The sequence below is a fragment of the Plasmodium gallinaceum genome, assembly GCF_900005855.1.
Source record: "Plasmodium gallinaceum strain 8A genome assembly, contig: PGAL8A_v1_87, whole genome shotgun sequence".
NCBI lineage: Eukaryota > Apicomplexa > Aconoidasida > Haemosporida > Plasmodiidae > Plasmodium > Plasmodium gallinaceum.
Genome location: NW_021628251.1, coordinates 1247988 through 1272116, shown reverse-complemented (window position 1 = coordinate 1272116; position 24129 = coordinate 1247988). Strand labels below are relative to the sequence as shown.

Sequence of the window (24129 nt, the reverse complement as noted above, 5' to 3'; positions counted from 1 at the left end):
TATATATTTTTTTTTTTTTTTTTTTTTTTTTCGTATTAGCTAGCAACATAATAAAAACAAAGAATTTTTTTTTTAATAAAATAAAAATATATATAAATAATCAACTTTATATATTTAAAATTATATTTTACTTTTTAATTTTACATTTTAATTTCTTATAAACTTTTTAAGAATCCTTTAACAATTTTAATTGCTATTGCATTGAAAAAAAAAATATAATTATTGAAATCGTATTGCATTTTTTGTCCAATAAAATTTGTTAAAAAATAAAGAAAAACACTTGAATATTTTATATTTTTCCATCATTAACTTTTTTTATAATCTTATGTTTTATTAAAAAAAAAAAAAAAAAAAAAAGATAAATCAAATATTTTATTTTATTATTCTTTTTTTTTTTTTTTTTTCCCACATAATATCAAATTCTTCCTAATAAGATAAAAATTAATCTAATTTTATATTATTTTAATTTTATTTTATTTTTAATATCTTGGTTGTTTTTTAATAATTTTGATATCTAAAAATTATATGAAAAATACATACATATATATATATATATTTAATAATATATAATATCATTATTTGCAATATAAATATATGTACATATATATATATATAATATCTATATATTTATTATTTTTTGTTATTATTTTTTTTATTTAATTTAATGAGAATTACTAAAATAAAAAAAATTCCATTTTCCTATTTATAATGACAATATGTTCAGGATGTGGAATAGTAACAGATGTTACTATTTGTTGCCCCATTTGTCTAAAACATAATAAGAAAATATTTTATTGTTCTCAAGAATGCTATGAAAAAAATTACAAAGATCATAAAAAAATTCATTATTTCATTAAAATAATAAATAGTGAAGAAATGTATAAGATGAATGAACAAAGTACAACCAATGTAAATGACAATTTACCTGTTGTAATTTTAAGTAATGAAAATGAAAGCGAAAATGAAAATATAAAAATTTTTCAAAATGATAAAAATTCTCATAAAAGAAATAGTGTTGTAAATGGATATAATTCGATTCCTATTAAAAATTGTGAAGAAACAAATATGTATAATAATTTAAAATACAAAAATGTGAAAAATAGTACTTTTGAAAAGAAAGATAGAAAAAAAAATTACAATAAATATAAAAATATAACAAATGACTATTTGTTAAATGAAATGGAGGAAAATAATTCAAAAAATTATTTAAAAAAAGGTTCATTTAAAAATAAACTTTCTTATATAACTAATATTATATCATATTTATTTTCTAACAAATATAACTTAATTTTACCCTGTTATGATGATGTAGATTCAAAATGTGATAAAGGAGATTTTAAAAATTTAAAAATTAAAAATAAATTAAGTGATAAACAAATGAATGAACTTAAAAGACAATTAAGAATAAAGAAAGTTTTACAACTAATAGTTCTTTTGATGCTTATTTCAATAATACTCATTTTATCAACTTACATGTTTTCCATTATATTAGAAAGTTCAAACAAAAATATAGAAAATGTACCACAAAATTTGAAAAATAAAGGAGACATAAACAGAAATTCAGATATTTTAGAGCTAAAACAGTATATAAAAGTAATTGAAGATTTACGAAAAGAAATAAATGAGATTAAAGAAGTTCTTTATATGCACAATATCTATATAAATAAAAATTTCAGTTTGAATAACTCTTATAATATATTTAATAATTTTAATAAAACAAAGCCAAATACCTCTCATCACAATAAGAAACTGATTGATAAAACAAGTAGCTTAACATCACATAATTATTACAGTAATTCTTATTCTGATGAAAACTATAATAAGACAATACTTGAAGAAGATAATTCTCCTTTAAAGCAATATCATTATGATGTAAATGATATTAATGAATTAAATTCAACTAATAATAAAGATATAAATAAGGACAGTTATAATGAATCTAACAATATTAATGTTGAAAAAAATATTTCACCTGATAATACTCTACATACTTATAACGATGATATTGAAAATTTTTATAACAGAAATGAAAAAAAAAATAGTGATATGAATAAAAGTGAAAGTGAAAATAATTCAAATGAAGAAGCAGATATGCAAAATAATCAAAATTTTTTTACACAAAATCAACCATATAATGAAGATAATAGTAATTTTATAAAAAATCATGAACAAAATGAATATGAAGAAGCAACAATAAGTAATAGAATTGTGAATGAAGAAAAAATCATAAGTTCAAATAGTATAGGAGATAACAATAGAACTAAAAATGAAGTTTTGGAAAACGGAAAATCACAGGATTCAAGTTTAATATTTAAACATGAAATGAAAGAAAAACCTAATGAATATTCTTCTAAAATAGAAGAAAATGAAAGAGAAAAAAACAATAGAAAGAATATTGATACAGAGGAAAATTCAGAGAGAAAATCTATGAGTAGCAAATTAAACAAAAAAAAGCAGAAAATGATTTAAAAAAAAAAAAAAATTATAAGAAAACAAAATAATAATAATAATAATAATAAATAAGTAAAAAAATAAAAATGAGAAGAAAATTTAAATGAAAAATAGATGTAATACTTAAAGAATTTTTTAAAATGTTAATCATACATTATAAAAACTATTTATTATAGTAATGTAAGAATTTAAAAATTATGGTTGTGTAAAATACATAAAGCTTAATAAAAAAAAAAAAATAAATAAAATAAAATAAAATAAAAGCAAATAATTGAATTTATTAATAAAATAATAAATTAAAAAATTAATAAATATATAAACTAATAAATTAAATAATAAATTCATAAATGATAAGTAAATAAACCTATTTAATGAATATATAAATAAAATAGCAAATAAATATAATTAAAAAAATTCTCATCAAATTATCGTATTCAAAAAAAAGAAAAAAAAAAAAACATATTTTCTAGTATTATCTTATAAAACATAAATGAAATAATTCATATTTTTTTTATTAATAATTATTAATTATAATATGGAAATCTATAATTATTCGTTTTCTTTATATTTTATTATTAAATGTTATTTATTTAACCTTCAGTTTAATAACATCAAATTCTTTTTCTAATTTTTTATATTTATTCTTTTTTTTTTTTTTTTTCCCCTCCCCCCTTTATTAATATATTTAATTTTATTTATTTTTTTTTTTTAGATCTTATCAATGTTACTTAATTTTTTAGTATTAAAGCTCAAATATGATTGTTGTGCTTTCTTTCATTTTTTTTAAAAATTAATCAATCTATTGAAAATTTCACAATCTTTTATATCTGAAAAATTTGAAAATATTATGAGAAATATTTAAATATAAAAATACATGCATTTATGTATATATACTATAGAATTAAAAAATTTATTTTGTTTTATTTTACAAATTACCTTTTTTTATTATTATTTGTTATTATTTTTTAATAGTACAGAATAATTATTAAATTTAATAATTAAATATTTTCTGTCTATTCATTAAGGTTATGTTAAAATGATTTGAAAGAATAATAAAAAAGAATGATTGATTATTTCATTAATATATGAAAACTTTAGCAACTTATTTAATGAAATAATAGTTTTTATTAATTTTATTTTATTTTTGAAAACTATTATTTTTTTTTTTTTAAAAAATTTTTATATTTATTTTTGGTGAAAGGAGTTTTTTTTTTTTTTTTTTTTTTTTTTTTTTTTAAATAAAAAATTCTAGTATAACTTCATAAGGAAAAAAAAAAAAAAAAAAAAATAAATTTACAAAATGTACTATTTAATTTTTAAAATTCTTATTTATAAAACATTTTTAAATATTAATTCTGTCATCTCACAAAAATTTACTTTAGAAGCAAAATTAACAAATTTGCTATTCTTCAAACAAATTTTTAAGTTCAACGAATTTTCTTTTCTAAAACCATTGAAATACAATTTTAAAAAAAATATCATAAAAAATAAACGGACACATAAGATGTATAGTTTAACTGAAAAAAATCATAAAAGTTTAATTGATAATCTTAAAAGAAGAGGAATAATAGAAGATGATGAAGTATATGACACTATGCTACAGGTTTGAATACATTATGAACATTATTTTGAAAATGACAAAAATGAAATATTCAAATATAAAATTGAAAAAGAATTTAAAACTATAGGAAATAATAAAAATATAATATATTACACAATTAAAGATTATGAATTAAGTATAATATATATATATATATATATATAAAATCCGTGCATCTATTAAATAACAAAGCATGTATATTATGATCAAATATATGGAAATAATTTATTTAAATTAATACATGTATATAAGTTAATGTTAACATGTAAATAATATACATATATATATATATATATATATATTTAAATATTTATATATATATAAATATATATATATATATATTTATAGGTTGATAGAGGAAAATATATAAAGGAAAATCCATATGTAGATACACCTGTTTATATAAGTCATGGTGTTACTATATCATCTCCACATATGCATGCTTTATCTTTAAAGAGATTGATGAGTGTATTAAAACCAGGATCTAGAGCTATTGATGTTGGTAATTATATATCAAAAAAAAAAAAAAAATAAAAATAAAAATAAAATAAAATAAAATAAAATAATCTTTTTGTAAAGTATTTTATTTTTTTTATATTTTATTTTTTATATATTTTTTTTTTATTTTTTATATGTTTGTGTAGGATCAGGATCAGGGTATTTAACTGTATGTATGGCTATAAGAACAAATGTATTAGAAAACAAAAACTCGTTTGTTTTAGGAATAGAAAGAGTAAAAGATCTAGTGGATTTTTCTATTGAGAATATAAAAAGAGACAAACCAGAGTTATTAAATATAGAGAATTTTAAAATTATTCACAAAAACATTTATCAAGTAAATGAAGAAGAAAAAAAAGAGTTAGGTTTATTTGATGCTATTCATGTAGGAGCATCAGCTAGCGAACTTCCAGATATTCTAGTTGATTTATTAGCAGAAGATGGAAAACTTATCATACCTATAGAAGAAGGATATACACAAGTTTTGTATGAAATCACTAAAAAGAACGGAAATATTATTAAAGAGAGATTATTTGATGTTTGTTTTGTTTCTCTAAAAAAAAACTAATTGTTATGAAAACAAAAAAAAAAAAAAAAAAAAAAATTTTTAATATAAAATTATATTAATTTTGCTAAATGACATAAGATTTTTTTTTCTTTTTTTGGATATTTATAATTTATATTATCATTTAATATTATCTAAATTTTCTCATATTTAGAAGAACCTTATTCTTCAAAAAATTATTAGTAGAATTATTACAACATAATTAAAGAAAAAAAGCTTAATCTATTTGAAACATTATTATAATAATATTCTTATTTTACTATTTTTATCTTAATTATAATACCCATTTTATATATATATATATAATATTCAAATGGAAAAAAGAAATATTCTATTTATACCTCATGTAAATTATTACTTTATTTTATAAAAAAATTTATTATATTTACTTTTATTTTTTTTTTTAATAAATATGCATAGTTCATAATAGAGTTATTGAAACTACTATGAAAAAAAATATGTTATTTATATTTTTAAAACTCTTTAATTTTTTTTTTTTTTTTTTTATAAATTTATTAGTATTGTGTACATAAAAATACTTATGATTAATATATTTATAAATATATATATATATATATTTTTTTTTTTTTTTGTATTAACTCTTAAAATAATTTTTAAAATATAAAATTACATTTTAACTATTTTTAAAACGAACATAAATTATAAAATGAAAACTTATTTATGACCTATATTATTTAAAAAAAAAAAAAGAAAAACTGAAATATAAAAAAATTGAAAAGCATAATTTAATTTTTATGTTAATATTTCATTCTTAATATACAATTGTACCTTAAAGAATAAAAATAAGAATTCAAAGTAATTTGAGACATCAAAGTATGTTAATTTTAAATTAAAAAATATTAAATCATTTTAAAATATCAAATTATTTCAAAAAATTTTATGTTGAAATTAATTGAAATGTTAACATTAAAAAATTAAAAAAAAATTTCTAATTTCTCTAAAAATTACTAATTTTTTTTAATGAGCAAAATGTAAATTACATTTTTATAAATTTATTCTAAACTAAAATGGCAAAAAAGAGAAAAGTTGAAAAAAACATCCATGAGACAGAATTAAATGAAATTGATAGAGAATTATTTGGTGATGAAGAATTGGAAATATTACAAAAAAAAAATATTTCGAGTGAAGAGGAAGATAAAAAGAGAGAAGATATTCTTAATAATGAATTTTTAAATATTAATGAAAATGATTTCATTCAATTTGATGATAGTAATGAAACTGATTTCACAAAAAAAAGTTTGTCAAGTAAAAGCTCAGATAGCGATGTACAAATTATTGAAAAGGAAAATGAGGAGAAAGAAAAAAAAAAATCATTAAATAAAAATAGTAAAAAGAAAAAAAATTCACCAAAAAAAAATGAAACTGATAATGATGATGATAAAGATTTTTCCTGTAATATAACTAAACAACGAATAAAAGATTTCAAGGAATTAAGAAACAAAAATATCCAAAAAAAAATTGAAAAAAATAAATTAATTGCATTCATGTTATGCTGGATTGGTCATATACTTTTTTTAAATAATATATGTAATAATAAATTATTGCAATCACTGATATATTCTGTTTATGTTAATTATAAAAATTTTAATAACAAGATATATAAGGATCCTATATATTTATTTTTATTTATAAAAAATTCATTTGAGCTAATTATTGATAGTAAATTTTGGATAAGTAGTGATCAAATTCTTTCTAAGAATATTAGAGGTTCTATAATATTTAGAATAATTAGATGTATTCATAGAAAACGAGCTAATAATGTTATAATGAACTTAATTTTTATTTGTTTATGTAGATGCTTAAATATTCCAAGTCGTATATGCATAACATTCCCAAATTTAAAAAATGATATTGACATAGATAATGAGAGTCGTTTCATTAAAAAGTGTTATAATAAATATTATGAAGACATAAATAAAAATATTTTTTTTAATCATTTTGTTAATTCTTTTAATGAAGAAAGTAATGATAATGAGATAGAAGAAAATAATGATTTAATTATTATTGATAAGCAAGATTTTCTTAAAGATAAAAAGATAAAAAAAAATTACAGAAATTGTAACAATAATGAAACAGCACAATTTAACATTTTCTCTGAATGCTATTCTACAAGCTATAATAAATGGATTTCTTTTTTTTTTTGTTTTAATGTTTATTATTTTAATTTCTTTAATTTTTCAAAAAATGATAATTCCTCTTTATATGAAAGTAAAATGTTTCACATATTACTACCATTACCTAAAAATCCTGAAGAAATAAAAACATATAAAAAAGCAAAAACAAACACTTCATTAAATAAATTTACACTGTCTCTTTTTATTAATAAGGGTAATAACAGGACACATAACTCTGAAACATCTATGGACTCCAGTTCTGATCATTCATTTGAAGAGAAAATGCCTTTACATGACGAAATAATAAATAGCGAAAATGAGTCATATATGAATAAAGATAAAAGAAAAAATCATCCCACCCTTTTAAATAATGCAAAAAATAAAAAAACTCAATTCTCTGATGAATTATTACAAGAAGAGGATAACATATGTTATCTTAATGAATTAGAGAAACATATAAGTAAAGATAAGAATGAAAAATTTAAAATTTTAAGTGATGATTATGCTGGAAAAATGTATATTGAGAAAAACAATAATTTTTTTATTTTTGATAAAAAAAGTAAAAGAGTAGTAAGAATTATATATATGGAGAAGAAATTAGAAAATAACAATACAAAATATGATTATGTTAAATCAAAAAATGATAATATTTTTGATTTTGAAAAAGAAGAAGAAGATAAAGAAATAGTGAATTCATTAAGTAATATATATGATACAAATAATAGAAAGAATTACCTTGTAAATCAAATTAGTGCATTAAAAATGGCTAATGAAAAATTAAAAAAAAATAATAATAACAAAAAAGATGTTATAGAATATGATGAAATAATTTATGATAAATATGCTAATACAACAAATAGAGATACATTAAATAATAAATATATAAAAGTTTTCATAAATAGTAATGTATATAAGTATTTCTATAATTTAGATAATTATAACTTATACATTTCAATTAATAAATATGGCATATTAAGAGATATAAGTGTTCGGCACAAATTAAGATATACTAAAAACAGTACATATAATACAATAATAAAAGGAGACAAGCAATGTAATATTATTAGAGATAATTTTAGAAGAATTTCATATTATGTAAATAAAAAAAATTATGATCATTTTGAAAAAGTTTTAGATAATTTAGATGATGAGTATTTATATAATCTTTATGTAACAAATATGATACCAAAAGAAAAAAGTGATTTTCTTAAATCTAATTATTACATATTAAAATCAATGTTAAAAAAAAATCAAGTAATTTATCCAAATAAACCTGTTGGTTTATTTAAGGGAGAAAATGTATATTTAAAAGAAAACTTTTATAATTTAATGAAAAGAGAGTATTTAGAAAATAAAAATTATTATATTAGTGATAGTGAAAAACCTTTGAATTATGAATATGAGGAATTTAGCAAAACAAAAATACCATTATATGCTCAGTTTCAATTAAAAAAAAGAAATAACAAAGATAAAATTAATGATAGTTGTTTAAATGAGGAAAATAATAAAGAAAAAAATAACTTAGTACCTAAAGAAGAAAATTTTGATTATATATATGACAAAAAAGATAAGATGAATATTCTAAAAACAAAATTACTTTCTCATTTAAAATCAAGTAATATTATTGAGTTAAAAGAAGAAGATATATGTATATATAATATTGAGTTAAAATATATTCTAAAACATATTAAAGGAAATATTCCTTATAAAATAATATATAATAATTCGTATTTTTTTAATAAATTTAGAAAAAAACAGAGTAAATCTACAGATGTTAGCAAAATTATTATTAAAAAGAAACATCTTCTATCATTTCAAAATTTATATATACCACAGAAAAAAATACAAGATGAATTCTTAATAAATGAGAAATATAAACAAATTAAAAACTTATGGAAAGTATTATGCAAAAGTATATTGTATGAACAAACAAATAAAGAAATAATTAAAGAAAAAAAAAATGCAAAAAATATTTATAAAATGAAAGATATTAATATTGATGTAGATAAATATTTTCAAATATAAAAAAAGGTAAAAAAAAAAAAAAAAAAAAAAAAAACAATAATATAAAATAAACATAATAATTAAAGAAAAATAGATTTTCATAAAAAATATAAACAAATATTTTTAAAAATACTTAAAAATTTTTTTTTTTTTTTTTATGTAAAACACTTTTAATTTTTAAGCTTACTAATTTTTTAAAATTTAAAATATAAATTTAACTTTTTATATATATAATAGAAATAATTATTTAAGAATATTATGTAACAACGATAAGGTTATAGATATGGCCTCTTCAGTTCTTATTGTTCTAGAGGTTTGAAAGGGGCAAGTATTAATAAATAAATCAAATTTTTTTAAAATTTTATTTAATACTTTAATTTTTTTTTCGGGGGAATAATTTTTTTTTTTTTTTTCTTCTTTTTCTTTAATTAGTAAATCTTCTAACCCATCCTTATTTCCAAAAACAATAAGTATTGATCTATAAAAAATTTCAAAAAAAAAAAGTATATAAAAGATAAATAAAATTAATTATTTTTTCTTTTTTTTTTTAATTTTTACTTTGTATCTTTTAATGATAAAATTGAATCATCTATAGTTTTTCCTCTTTCTGAGGTTCCAATAATATAATCAACTGGTAAATTAAAAATATCACTAACATTTTTTAAAATTTCTATAGAATATCCCCAATATAAATTATATAATTTGGGTATTGTTGGATGAATTAATTTTCCGCTTAATAAAATTTTAGGATTTTTTTTCTGAAAAAGTTTAAAAGAATCTGAATTTAGTAATACTGTAACTCTCGTTCCAGTGTTTATAAAGTTTTCATCTTTTATGAAGACATTTGTAAATAATCCCACATCTACAATAATTCCTTTTAATTCCCTTTTTACAACCACTCCTTCTCTAAATGGAAGCCATTCATCACTTCTTAAATGATGTGGTGCATCTACTGGATTCATAATTCCTGAATTTTTTAAGAAATTTGTTATTGGAAATAAATGTTTTCTTAAATATTGTGGTGTTTCTAAATATTGCAAATTGTAATATAAATATTTACATAAATAAGAGTACTCATTAGATTTTTCTTTTTTTGTTTCATTTGTAGAATAATCATTATTTCTTCGTATAAAATTAATACTATTTTTTTCATCACTTTTATCATTATTACATTTATTTTCATTTTGGTTATAACTATTATTGCTGATAATGTTATTTCTTTGCTGATTTACATACTTTTCATTTCTTAAATGATCATCATATATATATATTTTTGAAATTGAAAAAATTGTAAATATCCTTGCTAAATAACTAGATAAATATGATTTAATTACATCACTTTTGTTATTTATTATTGTTGAAGGAATAGCAACAAACAAATCAATTTTTAAATTTCTACTAATATTTGGTATTTTTTTAGATATTGAATTTTTAATATATTCATTTAAATGACTTTTTATATCATCACAATTTTCATTTTTTGTAATATTTGAATCATTTGTTTCTACAATAATATTTTCATTTTTTCCAACATTATCAAATTTTTTAATTTTCTCTTTTCTCTTCTCTTTTTTTTCATTATTCATATGTTTTTTATTTTGTTTCTTATATATATATTTTTTACTAATTTTTTTATCATGGAGAATCTCTTTTTCCTTCATTTTTTAACTAATGCATTTTTATATAAATATATTTATTTAATTTATTTTTTTCTACCAATTATTGTGATATTTTTTTTTTATCTTTCAATTGAAAATAATAAAAACAGTTAAAAGTTCTATATTTTTTCATTTATAAAACATATTTTATTAAATAAATTACATACCATTAATCTATATATTTATAATATTTATAAAAACATTAGTACAAGAAAATTCATTTTATTTTTATATAATTTTTATTTTATTTTATTTTATTTTTTTTTTTTTTTAATACACTAGTTTTAAATGCACACAAGGTAAAATACATGTGCATTTTATTATAAAAATGAAAAAGGAAAAAAAAAAAAAAAAGAAATAAGCATTTTGTAAAATAGATATTAAAAATATAATATCTTTTTTATATCATATATATTTCTATTTTGTGAAGGAAATTTTTTATGAATTAAAAAAAAGGAAAAATAAAAAGTGTTATGAGGAATTTTAATGTATTCTTAAATATGTAGGGATTAATTTAAAATATAACAAAATAAAGAGGAAAATATAGAACGAAATGCTTTAATATATTTTAATTAATAGTATTATAACAATTATTCTTTTCTACATTATATTCATTTTTTTTTTTTTTTTTCTTTTTTCATTTCAGTTATTAACGTAAAAAAATATATAAAATGGAAATAATAAATGACAATGAGTAAATTAATATAAACTATAACCATTATGCATACACATATATATATATATATATATATATATATATATATATATATATATATATATACATATAATGGTGAATTAATTTCTGCAGAAATTATGTAAAATTAATTAAATTCTGTAATAATGTTGAATTTAAAAAGAATGAAGAAATAGAGAAATTAGAAGTTTGTATGGAAAAATATATTAATTTAAATATTTTTCATTATTTTATTAATATAAAAGAGTTATATTTAGTAAAAAATAATATCACTCATATAACACCACTGTTTAAATGTGTCAATTTAATAATTTTATTTTTACAAATTAATAAAATTAAGAGTATTTTAGGTAAAAAAAAAAAAAAAAAAAAAAAAAAAAAAAAAAAGATCTCAATAAAGGAAATATCATATATAGTGATTATAAAAAATAGTATTAATATTAGTAATCATGTAAAATTTTACAAAAAATTATTTTAAAAATAATCTATATTATAATCTTAAAACAGAATAAAAATAATCAATTAAAATTCGATATGTAATAAGTTTCTTTTTCTTTTTTTTTTATCTACTATATTATATATTAGGAATAGAAAAATTAACAAAACTAGAAAAATTAAATTTGTTTAATAATGATTTAACTGAAAAATACATAAAAATTGATGAAAATAAAAGTTTAACATATATTGATTTAAGTGATAATAAAATTGAAAATATAGATTTTTTCAATAATACTAATTCTTTTATACATATTAACTTGGCTAATAATAATATAAAAAACATAGATTCCTTAAAAAATAATTTGAATTTGGAGTATTTAAATATTAGCGGCAACAAGTTAATAATTAATTGTAATTATTTATATTATAAATTTTCTTAAATTTAAATAAAATTTTTTTTTTTTTTTTTAAGAATTGAAAAATTTGAAGACATTGAAATTCTTCATGATCTAAAAAAAATAAAAGAATTATACTTGAATTCAATATATTACAGTAATATATAAATAAAAATATGTCTCCTTATTATTTTAAAATATATATTTATATATATTTATTTTGAAAGGAAATAATATATTGACAGATGGAATACTTTATAAGCATTATTTTTTCAGTCGTTTCCCTAATTTAAGAGTAATAAAATTACATTTTATTCTTGATTTTATAATTTTAGAAAAATTGTAAAACTAAAATTTTTGAAAGATTTTAGATCATGAAGTAATAAAAGACAAACATAGAAAAATAACTGATACTGATTTGGAGATCTTAAAAAATATCATGGATTTTAAAATAAATTTCATAGAAGAAAAATATAAAAAGGAAAAATATTATATCTTATTTATAAATAACAAGAATGTATCATATTTAAATGACGTTTTAAAGCCATTCAATTTTTATTATAATTTAAAAGAAATATATACATATGATGTAATTATGCATATCGTATTGTTTTATTTGTATTATTTATAAAAACTATATATATTTTATTATTTTTTTTTTTTTTTTTATTTTCATTATTTAAATATAAGGAAAGAGAAAATGAAAAAATATCAAAAATAGAAAAGGAAATAAAATATTTAATTAATGCCTATACTATTAGGTTAATAAAAGTTACTTATGTATTTTAAAAAACTTATATATATATATATATATATACTTATTTATTTATATATATATATATATGTATACTTATTTATTTATATATATTTCTTCCCTTTTTTTTTTTTTGTTTGTTTATCACATTATAGATTTAACTATATAATGAATAGATTAAAAGAAGAAAGAAATCTACAAATAAGATATATTATAACATCATTGAGTTCTTACTTCAATATTTTTTTTAAAATTATAAATAGAGAAGAGGAAGAGTAAAAATTCCATATGAAATAAGGAATACATACTTTTTTTATTTTAAAAAAAAATTTGATATTATGTAAATTTTAATTTCTTTTTTGTTAGATTTAGAAAAATTGAAAATTTGCTAAAGTTAAATTTTCATCCACAAGCATTAAAAAATTATTTTATAGATGATATAAAAATTGAAAGTATAATAAAAGTAAAAAAATTAAGTCATAGTATTCTAAACACAACAATGTAATATTTTATTAAGCCATTATCTTTTTTATTAAAATTTTATATTTTAAATTTATTTTTACAAATTCTATATTTTCCATAAATTATTTTATTTTTTATTTTTTTTTTTATCTTATACAGAGAAGAGCATATTAATAGTTTAATTTATGAAAAAAATTTATTATTTTTGCATCCATATCATTAGTAATATTAGATTAACAAAATAAAGTTGACATAAAATAGAAACTAACTTATCTACATAAAATATATTTATATTATTTATTTTTATCATTGAAATAGTTGCAAAATAAACAGTTACTTTGAATTTGATGAAAAAGAATACATAGTTGACGATTGTGAAAAAAAAAAATTTTTTGAAAAAAATTATGTCTGTTCTTCTTATAATATAAATCATGTTTTGAAAACTTTGATTAAGTAAAAATTAAAAAATATAAAATATTTATATTTTTTTTTTTTTTTTTTTTGTGTGTGTATTATTCGACAAATATATATATATATATATATATATATTTATATGTTTTCTTTTATACAGGATATTTTTAGAAAATGATGAGAAAGATGATTTAGTTCATTTAATTTATTACAAAAATAAAAACAATAACGATTTTATGAGTTTAGAAAATAATATAAACATAAAAAAAAAAATTATAAGAAATAAAAAATTTGATTTTCCTATATTCCCAATATATGTTGTTGAAAATTATTTTTTTCGAAATGAATATAAAGAAGTGTATGCATATAGTTCAACTGAAAACAGAAAATTGGATACAGAAAATGAAGAATCATATAAAAAAGAAATAGATAAAGAAAATAGTGACATAATAAATGATAATAATATATTTAAAAATAAAAATATGGAAACAAAATTTAAAATATATTATACCTTACCCAAACACACTAATTTAAAATATATAATTAACTTGAATTTATTAAATAAAAATAAAGAAAAATATACTGATAAAAATGATGTAAAAAAAATAAATTCCAATAAAAAAGTAGAAAATCAAAAAAAAATGAAAAGTGATTTTTTAAAATATTTAAGAAATAATATAAATACTCTTTCAAATAATAAATTAAAAGACGATTTTCTTCACTTTATTTTAAGTTTTGATTTCATTAATTTTTTTAATATTACAAAATATTTTATTAAATTAAGCAAAATAATATGTGAAATAAAAAAAAATGCTTCAGTCATTTTATTAAAAAATAATTTAAACCATCTAGAAGTTAATGAAGCATTTAATGAAAATGTAGAGATAAATACTTGTAAAGATTTAGAAATTTTAAATAAAAAAAAAAATGATATTATTAATATATTTAATAAATCAAATGAAGAAGGGATTATTTGTGATAGTAAAAATGAGAAAAATAAAAAAGCTTTATACTTAAATAATCTTAGTATAAGAAAAATCAATTTGAATTCTTTAAAAAATTATCCTAATTTAAAAGAGTTACATTTAAGGAATAATAACATTAGCAATTTAAAATATTTTTTTCATTTTTATGAAGATGATTTAAATAATTTACTAGTATTAGATTTATCATGTAACAATATAGTTGATTTATCTTCATTATATATGAAATTTAAAAACTTAATTCATCTTAATATTTCTTTTAATTATTTATATGATTATACGCAAATAATAAAATTTAGTAAAAATCACAAAAAAATTGAATATTTGTCAATCCTTAATAATTCTATATATATCAAATCAGAATTTTATTCTAATATTCATTTTCTATTTCCTAAAATAAAAACCTTTAATGATATAAACATAATTAATAAAAATAATTTTGATATTAATAACTATTACTTTGCTACATCAAATGAAGAAATTTTTTATGATGAATATCTTTTAAATAGTAGCATTTAAATATATAAAAGAAATTTATCTATATTATTATTATTTTTACATATGTTAATATATATATATATACATATGTTAATATATATATATATACATATGTTAATATATATATATACATATGTTAATATATATATATACATATGTTAATATATATATATACATATGTTAATATATATATATATATATGTTAATATATATATATATATATATGTATTTTCTTTTTTTAATACGTCAGTATAAACAAAATTATACATTTACTCATATATATATGTTTTTATGTTATATTATTTTTTTCTTTTTTCCTTTTTCTTTTTTTTTTTTTTTTTAGATATTCCAAAGAATACAAATAGGAAATATGTAAATATAAAGGATATTTTAAATAAGAAATATTCAGAAATATATAAAAATATAAACACAAAGAATTATCATAATTATATCAAAATAATAAATTTGTCAAATTTATATTTACCTTTAAATTTTTTAAATTTTTCCAATTTTGAAAATTTAAAAATTTTGAATTTATCTAATAATGGAATAGAGAATCTAAATGATTTAAAATTACCAAAAAAATTAAAAGTTTTAAATTTGAAAAATAATAAAATATCATCATTAGAATTTTTATCTGACTTTTTAGAGATAGAAAAATTAGTATTAGATAACAATGAATTGAAAAATATTAACAAAATTATTTTATTAAAAAAATTAAAAATACTTAGATGTTCTCATAATAAAATAACAAATTTGCCTCTATTTCAAAATTTAAATTTGATGGAACTTAATATTCATAATAATTTAATAAAAGACATAACGCATCTTGTTTTAATTAAAAATAAGAAATCATTAATTTCTATTAATATATATAATAATAAAATAAACTTTTTAAATTTAGATATATATTTAATTCATATTTTTCCTAATTTATTAATATTAAATAATAACTATGTTGAAAAAAAACAAAATATTCAGAAGTTTTTTAAGAATATATATACTATTGATGCTTTTTTCGATATGTATAATTTATACCCACCATATACATCCTTATTGTCCCTTGAGATAAATAGTCTAAAAATAAAAAATATTTTATTTAATATTAATAATGATAATTTTAAAAATTTAATAAGCTTAAATATTTCAAATAATTACATAAGTAATATTAATAATATTGGACCATTAGATAATCTAAAAGTAAATGGAATATTCATTAATTCTTTATAATTTTAATTTTAATTTTTTTTTTTTTTTCTATTATATTATCATATATTTTATTTTTAGGTTTTAATAATGAACAATAATAAGCACATAAATGAAAATTCTTTTATAGATGAAAATGATAATAGTACATTAAATTCTTTCAATTCATTAGAAGTATAAAATAATAAAGAAAAAAAATAAAATATAATTATACAAATATTTAGAAAATGTTTTAATACAACATATATATATAATTTAATGAAAAAAAAAAAAATAGTAATTAAAATATTAATAGATACAATAATTTTATTATCAATTATTCTAATTTTGTAATATTACAAATATACAAATTTTATAAATATATAACATGTTATAATTTTATAAATATATAAAATGTTATAATTTTATAAATATATAAAATGTTATAGTATTATGAATAATAAATTAAATAATAAAAAATTACAATAAAAAAAACTTTATTTTTTTTTTTTTTAATTTTTTCTAAAATTAATAGGAGCTTGATATTAGTCATTGCTTGTTATCAAAAACAACTTTCTTAAAAAAGTGTACAAATTTGAAAAATTTGAAAATTTTAAACCTAGAGGGAAATAATATAAATACAATTAAATATTTAGAATGTTTTGAGAAATTGAAAATTTTAAATTTATCAAATAACAAAATATCAAAAATTTGTTCTAATTCTTTTCCTAATAGTTTAGAAAACTTAGATATATCGAATAATTTAATTAGGTTAAAAAAAAAAAAAAAATAAAATTAATATTTTTTTTATATATTAATCTTACATACATATATATATATTTATATTTTGAATATTATAGAAGTTTGAGCTCTTTTTCTACATTAAAAAATGTGAAAAAGTTAGATCTTCGAGTTAATAGAATTGATAATATTGATGAATTTAAATATTTAAAAAGTTTGGATAATTTAAAAACGTTATATTTAAACGGAAATAGAAAAATAAAAGAACATTTTATAATTATTAAAAATATGCTAAATCAAATAGAAAATTTTGATAATAAAATTATGAAGGAACAGAATAGCCTAACTCAATATTTAGAAGAAAAAAAAGAAGAAGCTAATAGACAAAATAAAGAAATTAACAAAACAAATATATCGATAGATTCAAATAAGAATAAGTCACCTAATAAAGATAAAACTAAAATGGTACATAAATATTAAATTTTTTTAATTATATATATTTCATAAAACAAAAAAAAAAATTTTGCGTATTTTTTTTTTTTTTCTTTTAGACAAAACTTAAAGGAATAACAAATAAAAAAGATTCCTTTGATGATGTAACTTAAAAAAAAAAAAAAAAAAAAATTATATAATATTTATAAAATTAACTGAAAATATATATATATATATATATATGCATTATTTTGGAGAATTTTTTAAATATTTATAGTGTGACTTTGTAAATTTTATATGAATATGCAAATTTTTTATGTAATATTTTTTTTTTATATATATATTAATTATAAAAATTTCTTTTATTTATAAATTACATAAACAAAATTTGTATTTTTCATTTTTTTAGCCAATTAAAAAAGATAGTTTTACTATTATAGGAAAAAAAGTCAATAGTAATGGAAACTATTAATAAATGTTATATAAATTAATTCATGTGTTAATTAAAACATTCTTTTTTTAATAAAAAAAAAAAAAAAATAAAATAAAAAATAAAACTTCCATTAAATAAAAATGAATATTTCTAAAAATAATTAATTATTTTTCTTTTTATTTTGGGTGCTATAACATTTTATTTTTTTTTTAAATAAATTAAAAAAACTAAAGAATTAACTAATATATATTTTTCTTTTTTTTTCTCTCTTATTAATATATAAAAAAAACATTTATAATAATTTTTTTAATTATTTTACTTTTCTATTTTACTCAATTTTTATTTGATTTAAAAATTGTTTTTAGAAGAAAATTTACCATATAATTTTAATATATATTTTTAATTTTTCAATTAAAAATTTTAACAATATTCACATAGCTATATTTAACAAAAGTTTAAAAATTACATTTTCAAAAATATTATTAATTATTATTAGACAATTTCATTTTAAGAAGAAAAAAAAAAAAAAAAATAAAAATAAATATACAGTATTCCTTACTATTATACAGAAAATTATTTGAAATCTCTTTAAAAAAAAAAAAATTAGACCTAAATAAAATAGTTAATATTTTATATAATTATAAGTTTAAATGAATAATTATCTAGATAATTATATGAGAATTAAAATAAATTATGAAATAGACGAATATTTCATTTATTCATCATACTGTTTTAAAAATAAAACAAGAAATTTTTTAATTAAAATATTTATAAGCTTTATAAATTATGTGGCATAAAGTGAAATTTTATTATATATAATTAAAGATTAAAAATATAAAAAAAAAAGTAATAAAATCTTAATAATTATATATTAATTAGGTATTTATTTATTTTTTTTTTTTTTTATTTTCCATATTTAAAATTTTCTTATAATCTTTCAAAAAGGGTTAAGAAAATTTTTATTTAATTTTTTTTTGCACGCAAAAGATATAAAAAAGTACTAGAAATTTTACATTAATATTTTATGTTCTCATTAATTAATATAATTCATTTGTATATAAATCATCTAAAAAATATTTAACAAAAAAATATTTATCAAATATAAACTCTAATAAGGAAGATTAATTTGTTTAAAAAAAAAAAAAAAAAAAAAATCACTAGTTATGGAAAAAAAAAAAAAAAAAAAGTATTAAAGGGTATTGAGAAAAAAAAAAAAAAAAAAAATGTGCATATGTTTTTACAGAAATAAACCTTTTTAATTATTATTATTATTAATAGATGAAGATTATATGAAAAATGTAACGAAAGTATTTTTAATTAATATTTAACTATATTATACAGATATATGTAATAAAAATATATAATTAGAATATTACTTTTAAATAAATATTGAAACAAATATTGAAATTAAATTAAATGTTTTAATAAAAATTTGAACAATGGAAATAGAAGAAAAGTATAAAAAAATTATTGATGCATTGTATGATACATGGTCTAATGATCATGAGCGTAGAAAAGAGTCTGAACAGATTTTAAATAATTTAGAAAAAGATGAAAATTTTATAATGAGTTTATTAATTATATGTTCCTATACGAATGTTCATTATAATATACGTAAATTGGCAATTATTTTGTCAAAAAATTTAATAGTAAGGTATTGGAATTGTAGGGATCAATTTCATTTTAATAATGATATAAAAAAATTAGTAAAAAATAAAATTATTGAAATATTAAACAGAGTAGATAATTTAAATAATTATAGAGAATTTTGCATTTTATTAAAAAAAATAGCTAGATATGAACTTGTTCATAATTATCCTGAACTGTTAGAATGTTTATTATACAATATAAATATACACAAAAACAATATGAACAGTTTATATATATATATATATTTGCTTTATAAAATAATAAGAGAACAATGTAGTAAAAAGTTATTAAAAGATAAAAAGGAAACTTTTAATATATCAGAAAAATTTATAAATTCTTTAGAACCATTCTGGAATAATTGTATTAATTTATATTTTCAGAATAATATAGAATTTTGTATTTGTAGTGATGAATCTAATTGTACGAATTGTAATAAATTACATATTTTAATTAATGATTACGAAAAGAAAATGTTCACTTCTGGTGATAACATGGAGGATAAATGTTCCATGAATAATAATGAATGTTATGAAATAAATGAAAAAAAAATAAAAATATTAAAATATGTAGATAGCATTTTGTTAAATTTAATCATTAATAGAAATGATATAATTAAAGGAATAAATAATGATAATAATAACAATAACTCAAATGAAAATAATAATGACATAGATATAAATTTAAGAAGTAATTTTTTTAATTCTTTAATTAATAAGACAATTTACTATTTAAAATTTATAAATAAAGGTTCTTCTATATATTATTTAAAATATTTAAAATTTTTATTAACGTGTTTTTTATTAATGATAGAGTTTCATAACGCTTTTCATACATACTTAAAAAAAGATATAACTGAAAAATTTATATGCTTATTTTTGAAAAAAAACTTAAACATAAATAATTATATTAACGATTATGAAAATAAATTTGTTGAAATAGTTAATTTATGTATATCCATTTTAAAATCAATTTTTTATCATTTTTGTTTAAATCAGTATAATTTAATTAAACAAAAAAAAGTGAGAGAAAATTATATTAATGTAAAAAACATGATGTGTAATAAAAATGTAAATATAGATTGTTATAATGAAAATACTTTAGAATCAAAAATAATAAATAACTTGATGACAAATGTAAAAAATGTGGAAAATGATAATAAGATTCTTTTTAATAAAAATTTATCTTTAAAGGAAATCTTAACATATATAAGAGGAGAAGTAAAGCAAGCCTTATCTAGTGACGATTTTATTCTCATACATAATCAGAAAGCATTAGAAATTTTTGACTTTTTAAGAATCTATTGTATTAATATTTCTTCAGAACAGATAATTGATGTTATTTTAAATATAAAAGATGATTTTGAAACAGAAGAAAATATTTTTTATAATAATGCAAAAGATTGCATAGTTCAATTATCATCGGAACCATTTTTATTTTCTATTTTTAATCATTTATTTGAACCATTAATTAATTCATTTCATAATTATGCACATTTTTTGAAAAATTTTCCTAATAATTTAAAAAGTATACAAGTAGCTGAATATTCAGAAGCTATTATTCATCTTGATGGCTATTTAAATATTTATTATATTTTATATCCATCTTTTCATAAAAAAATAAAAGTTGAACATATATTATGTATTATACAATTTTTTTTAGATTACTTAAGTATTAAATACACACATCCTTTAATTAGTTATAGAATAGCATTAATAATAAAAATATGGCTAAAAAGTTATAAAGTATCTTTTCCTTTTATTGATGATATTACTTTACTTATATATGAAAATATTAGATTTTTATATATGCAGTTGTTAGAAAAAAATGTCATTTCTTTAATTTCAGACAAGGGTTCTTATTCAAATGATTTAAATTTTCAACATTTTGCTTTAAAATCATCCAATTTTCTACCAATACTTTTCTTTAAATTTATTTGTTTATTTAAATACATTTTTAAATATGAGTATATATATAAAAATTATGATTATATAAATGAATTTCTAGTTGGATCATTAATTAATATATTAACAAAAGTAAGATATAAAATAACATTTGTTTTTTTACCCTTTTTATATTTAATAAAAAATTTTTTATATATCTTTTTTTTTTTTTTTTTTTTTTTTTTTCATCTTTTTAATTTTTTTTTTTTCATCTTTTTAATTTCTTTTTTTCATCTTTTTCACCTTTTTAATTTTTTTTTTTTTTTTTTTTTAGATATCATATCCCAAGAATATCCAGAAAATTTTAAAAATATTAAGTCATATTGTTTTTATGAGTAATAAAGAAAAAGACATAACATTATTCAAGGATAATTATAATTTTCTATTAGATCTGTATATGAGTAGTAATTTATGCATTAAAGAATATATATTAAATATATTAGTGCAAATATTAAATAAAAATTATGAATATACTGGAAGTTTAATTGAATTTATGAATAAAGAAAATTATAATAATGATAATAACATTCAGAGTAATGACAAATTATGTGATGATATAATTTTATTTTATTTCAGTTTTGATATAATATCATATACAATGTCAGCAAAAATAGAAAAACATATATATCAAGAAAATCAAAGTAATGGTAATTATTCTTTAATAAATTTTCAATATATAAAAGAAATAAATTTAGATATTGATAAAACTATAGATGATAATTTTTATTCCTTATGGTTATGTATTTTAAAGTTAATATCAAAAAAATTTAGTCAGAAGAATGATGAAATTATTAAAAAAATATGTTCTTTATATGTTGTAACTATCAATTTTTTAAATGATTATTTTAAAAAAGTAAAAACAGGAATACATATATATGAAATAAGTAATTTTTGTTTTGATATAGTGATGGAATATTTCTGCTTATTCATTATACATGAAACCCATGATTTATATTTAACATATGAAGCTATATCAGCAAAAATGTTAACAAATGATATTTTAAAACATAATATTTTAAGCATTATTGAGAATAATTTTATAATAAATGATGAAATAAAAATTGAGAAATGTATATATATTTTACATGTTTGTTTAGGTATTTACAAAGATGATATAAAAAGTGAAATGCCTGTTTTATACACCTATATAGCTAATTTTGTGACAATCTACTTAATAAAAGTTTTGTTAAAATATTTTAATAAATATTTTAATTTTTATAAATTTATTCAAGATAATCAAAATAATAATAGCAATGATCCATATAACAATAATCCATCAATAAATGACAACATAATACGAGATGAAAGAAATAAAATAGGAGATATTAATTATGACTCATATAATATGTATAATAATAATGAAGAAATAAATAATATATTTATAAATTATAATAAAAGTCATATTAATTATATATACAACAATGTTATAAATTATCATCATGATGAAAAATTCATAAAAGAATTCGCCAATTTTCAGAAAGATGTTAAAATTCTTTTGAATATAAATTATTTAAATAACTATGATATAGCAAAAACATTTAAAAGCTTCAATTTTTATACAGTAAATGCAGATAATTTTAGTTATATAAATAAGCATAGTATATTTACGTTAATTTCTATTTTATCGTTATATGAAAATAATTTCTTAAATTTTATTTTAATATGTTTTTTCTCTTATTTTAAGATTAATGTTTCTCTATTTATATCTTCCTTTATATATCAGTCACATTATATTCATAATAAAAACATTCTGACGTCCTTATTAATATTTATTTGTATATTAACACAAAATTATGTTTTTGTAGATTTTTCATCTGTTTTTACTCCAAAAAATTTTCCAAATATTGTGTGTAGCAAATCTTTTGAAAACCTAATTTATGATAAAAATAGAATGGTTAATTTATTTATTTGTAGTAAAGATGAAAAAATCTTATTAATAATAGAATTATTGAAACTAATAAATAATATATTAAATACAAATAAGGATATTTATATTGAAAAAAAAAATATTCTTCATCTAAGTACTATGTCATCTAATTTAGGTGGAAGCAAAATATTTCATTCTTATAATTACAATTATATTCTACGTAATATTTTAAATTATAATAACTTTCCAAGTAGGAAAATTTAACATAAAAACAAAAATAAAAATGAAGTTTACTTATATAAAATCTTTTTTTTTTTTTTTTTTTTTTTTTTTTT

General features: G+C 16.2%; 6 protein-coding genes across 6 annotated transcripts in view; 5 read left to right on the top strand and 1 right to left on the bottom strand.

Moving 5' to 3' along the window:
* Positions 1-708: 708 nt before the first annotated feature.
* Positions 709-2469, top strand: PGAL8A_00304400 (conserved Plasmodium protein, unknown function; the record flags this gene model as incomplete). Its single annotated transcript, XM_028672048.1, has 1 exon — positions 709-2469. The coding sequence occupies one exon, from the start codon at positions 709-711 to the stop codon at positions 2467-2469; it is 1761 nt and encodes a 586-aa protein (XP_028528640.1).
* Positions 2470-3955: 1486 nt separating this feature from the next.
* On the top strand, positions 3956-5117 carry PGAL8A_00304300 (protein-l-isoaspartate o-methyltransferase, putative; the record flags this gene model as incomplete). The annotated part of the gene is made up of 3 exons (XM_028672047.1): positions 3956-4054; positions 4400-4553; positions 4696-5117. The coding sequence occupies 3 exons, from the start codon at positions 3956-3958 to the stop codon at positions 5115-5117; spliced, it is 675 nt and encodes a 224-aa protein (XP_028528639.1).
* Positions 5118-6142: 1025 nt separating this feature from the next.
* On the top strand, positions 6143-9274 carry PGAL8A_00304200 (conserved Plasmodium protein, unknown function; the record flags this gene model as incomplete). Its single annotated transcript, XM_028672046.1, has 1 exon — positions 6143-9274. The coding sequence occupies one exon, from the start codon at positions 6143-6145 to the stop codon at positions 9272-9274; it is 3132 nt and encodes a 1043-aa protein (XP_028528638.1).
* Positions 9275-9496: 222 nt separating this feature from the next.
* Positions 9497-10914, bottom strand: PGAL8A_00304100 (conserved protein, unknown function; the record flags this gene model as incomplete). Its single annotated transcript, XM_028672045.1, has 2 exons — positions 9497-9731; positions 9812-10914. 2 exons carry the CDS (start codon positions 10912-10914, stop codon positions 9497-9499), a joined length of 1338 nt encoding a protein of 445 aa, XP_028528637.1.
* Positions 10915-11199: 285 nt separating this feature from the next.
* LRR5 (leucine-rich repeat protein) lies at positions 11200-18376 on the top strand (the record flags this gene model as incomplete). The annotated part of the gene is made up of 18 exons (XM_028672044.1): positions 11200-11210; positions 11720-11955; positions 12191-12440; positions 12516-12595; positions 12666-12733; positions 12803-13027; positions 13129-13199; positions 13348-13467; positions 13565-13693; positions 13814-13876; positions 13973-14107; positions 14226-15556; positions 15890-16746; positions 16834-16926; positions 17267-17502; positions 17592-17937; positions 18024-18068; positions 18314-18376. 18 exons carry the CDS (start codon positions 11200-11202, stop codon positions 18374-18376), a joined length of 4359 nt encoding a protein of 1452 aa, XP_028528636.1.
* Positions 18377-19776: 1400 nt separating this feature from the next.
* Positions 19777-24129, top strand: part of PGAL8A_00303900 (conserved Plasmodium protein, unknown function) — a gene marked incomplete at both ends in the record, with an annotated part of 5561 nt that continues 1208 nt past the window's right edge. The window contains 2 exons of the mRNA XM_028672042.1: positions 19777-22020; positions 22202-24044. Of these exons, the coding sequence (XP_028528635.1) occupies positions 19777-22020; positions 22202-24044 (4087 nt within the window). The remainder of the gene's footprint in view (positions 22021-22201; positions 24045-24129) is intronic.